Source organism: Trichechus manatus, unplaced genomic scaffold, assembly GCF_000243295.1.
Source record: "Trichechus manatus latirostris isolate Lorelei unplaced genomic scaffold, TriManLat1.0 scaffold00031, whole genome shotgun sequence".
NCBI lineage: Eukaryota > Metazoa > Chordata > Mammalia > Sirenia > Trichechidae > Trichechus > Trichechus manatus.
Window position 1 is genome coordinate 12835972 of NW_004443967.1, and position 879 is coordinate 12836850.

The 879-nt window shown below is 45.4% G+C and overlaps 1 protein-coding gene across 1 annotated transcript in view; it reads left to right on the forward strand.

Annotated features, from left to right (window-relative positions):
- The window catches only part of LOC105756010 (deleted in malignant brain tumors 1 protein), a 79234-nt gene that overhangs the window by 45377 nt on the left and 32978 nt on the right, over positions 1–879 (forward strand). The window contains exon 7 of the mRNA XM_012555113.1: positions 247–464. Within this exon, the coding sequence (XP_012410567.1) occupies positions 247–464 (218 nt within the window). The remainder of the gene's footprint in view (positions 1–246; positions 465–879) is intronic.

An 879-nucleotide genomic window follows, 5' to 3' on the forward strand; every position in this document is an offset into this window, starting at 1 on the left:
CAGGTGAGAGATGATGAAAGACTCAGCTGGGGCCGTCCCCAGTAGGGAAGGAGAGAAAGGCAGATTCAAGACATATTTAAGAGGTAAAATCACCTGGACTTGGTGGGTGGTCGGGATGTGTGGTTGGAAGAAGAGATGGCAGGGATGAGTGCAGTTTCTGGCTGGATGCTATGCAAATAATGAGTTTCATTTGAAACGTTTCTGCACATTGCTTTGGGGAGATTAACTTTGGCTTTACCTCCTCAGATTAGAGGACATCTATGGGTGCCCTTATGACTACATTGAAGTGTTCGATGGCCAGCAAGTTGCCTCACTCTCCATGGGCAGGTTTTGTGCTGGGGCCAAGCTCACATTCCTCTCCTCTTCAAACGTCATGACTGCAGTGTTCAGAAGTGACGCCATGATCACCAACACAGGGTTTTATGCTGTGTACCATGCCATTCAGCAAGATGAAAGGGACAGTGGTAGGTATCCTAACACATACCTTGGAGAAAAGTTACATCTGATTTGTGTTCTTTCTCTTTAAGAGAAGGCTTTTCCAGCTCTACCTGCAGAGTCCACCTCCATTAATGACATCCACCCTGACACTAAAAGCCCCCATCCCTCACCCCTGCACAGCCACTCACTGTCACATTCCTCCACCAAAACATCTGGGCTGAAGAAGCAGATGGTTCAAGTCTCATGTCTTGCATTGGCTGTAGGTGTAATTGGAGGACCCAGGTCGAGACCCCCTTCTTTTCCAAAGGAAGGGAAAATGTGATAGGATAAATCAATAGAAAAATAACAAAAGAAAAATCCTGGAAAAAAAAAAAAGCTATCTTTAAACTGCAACTCCCAGCCCAAAGTTCAATATAGACATCCACAGAATTCGATACAAAC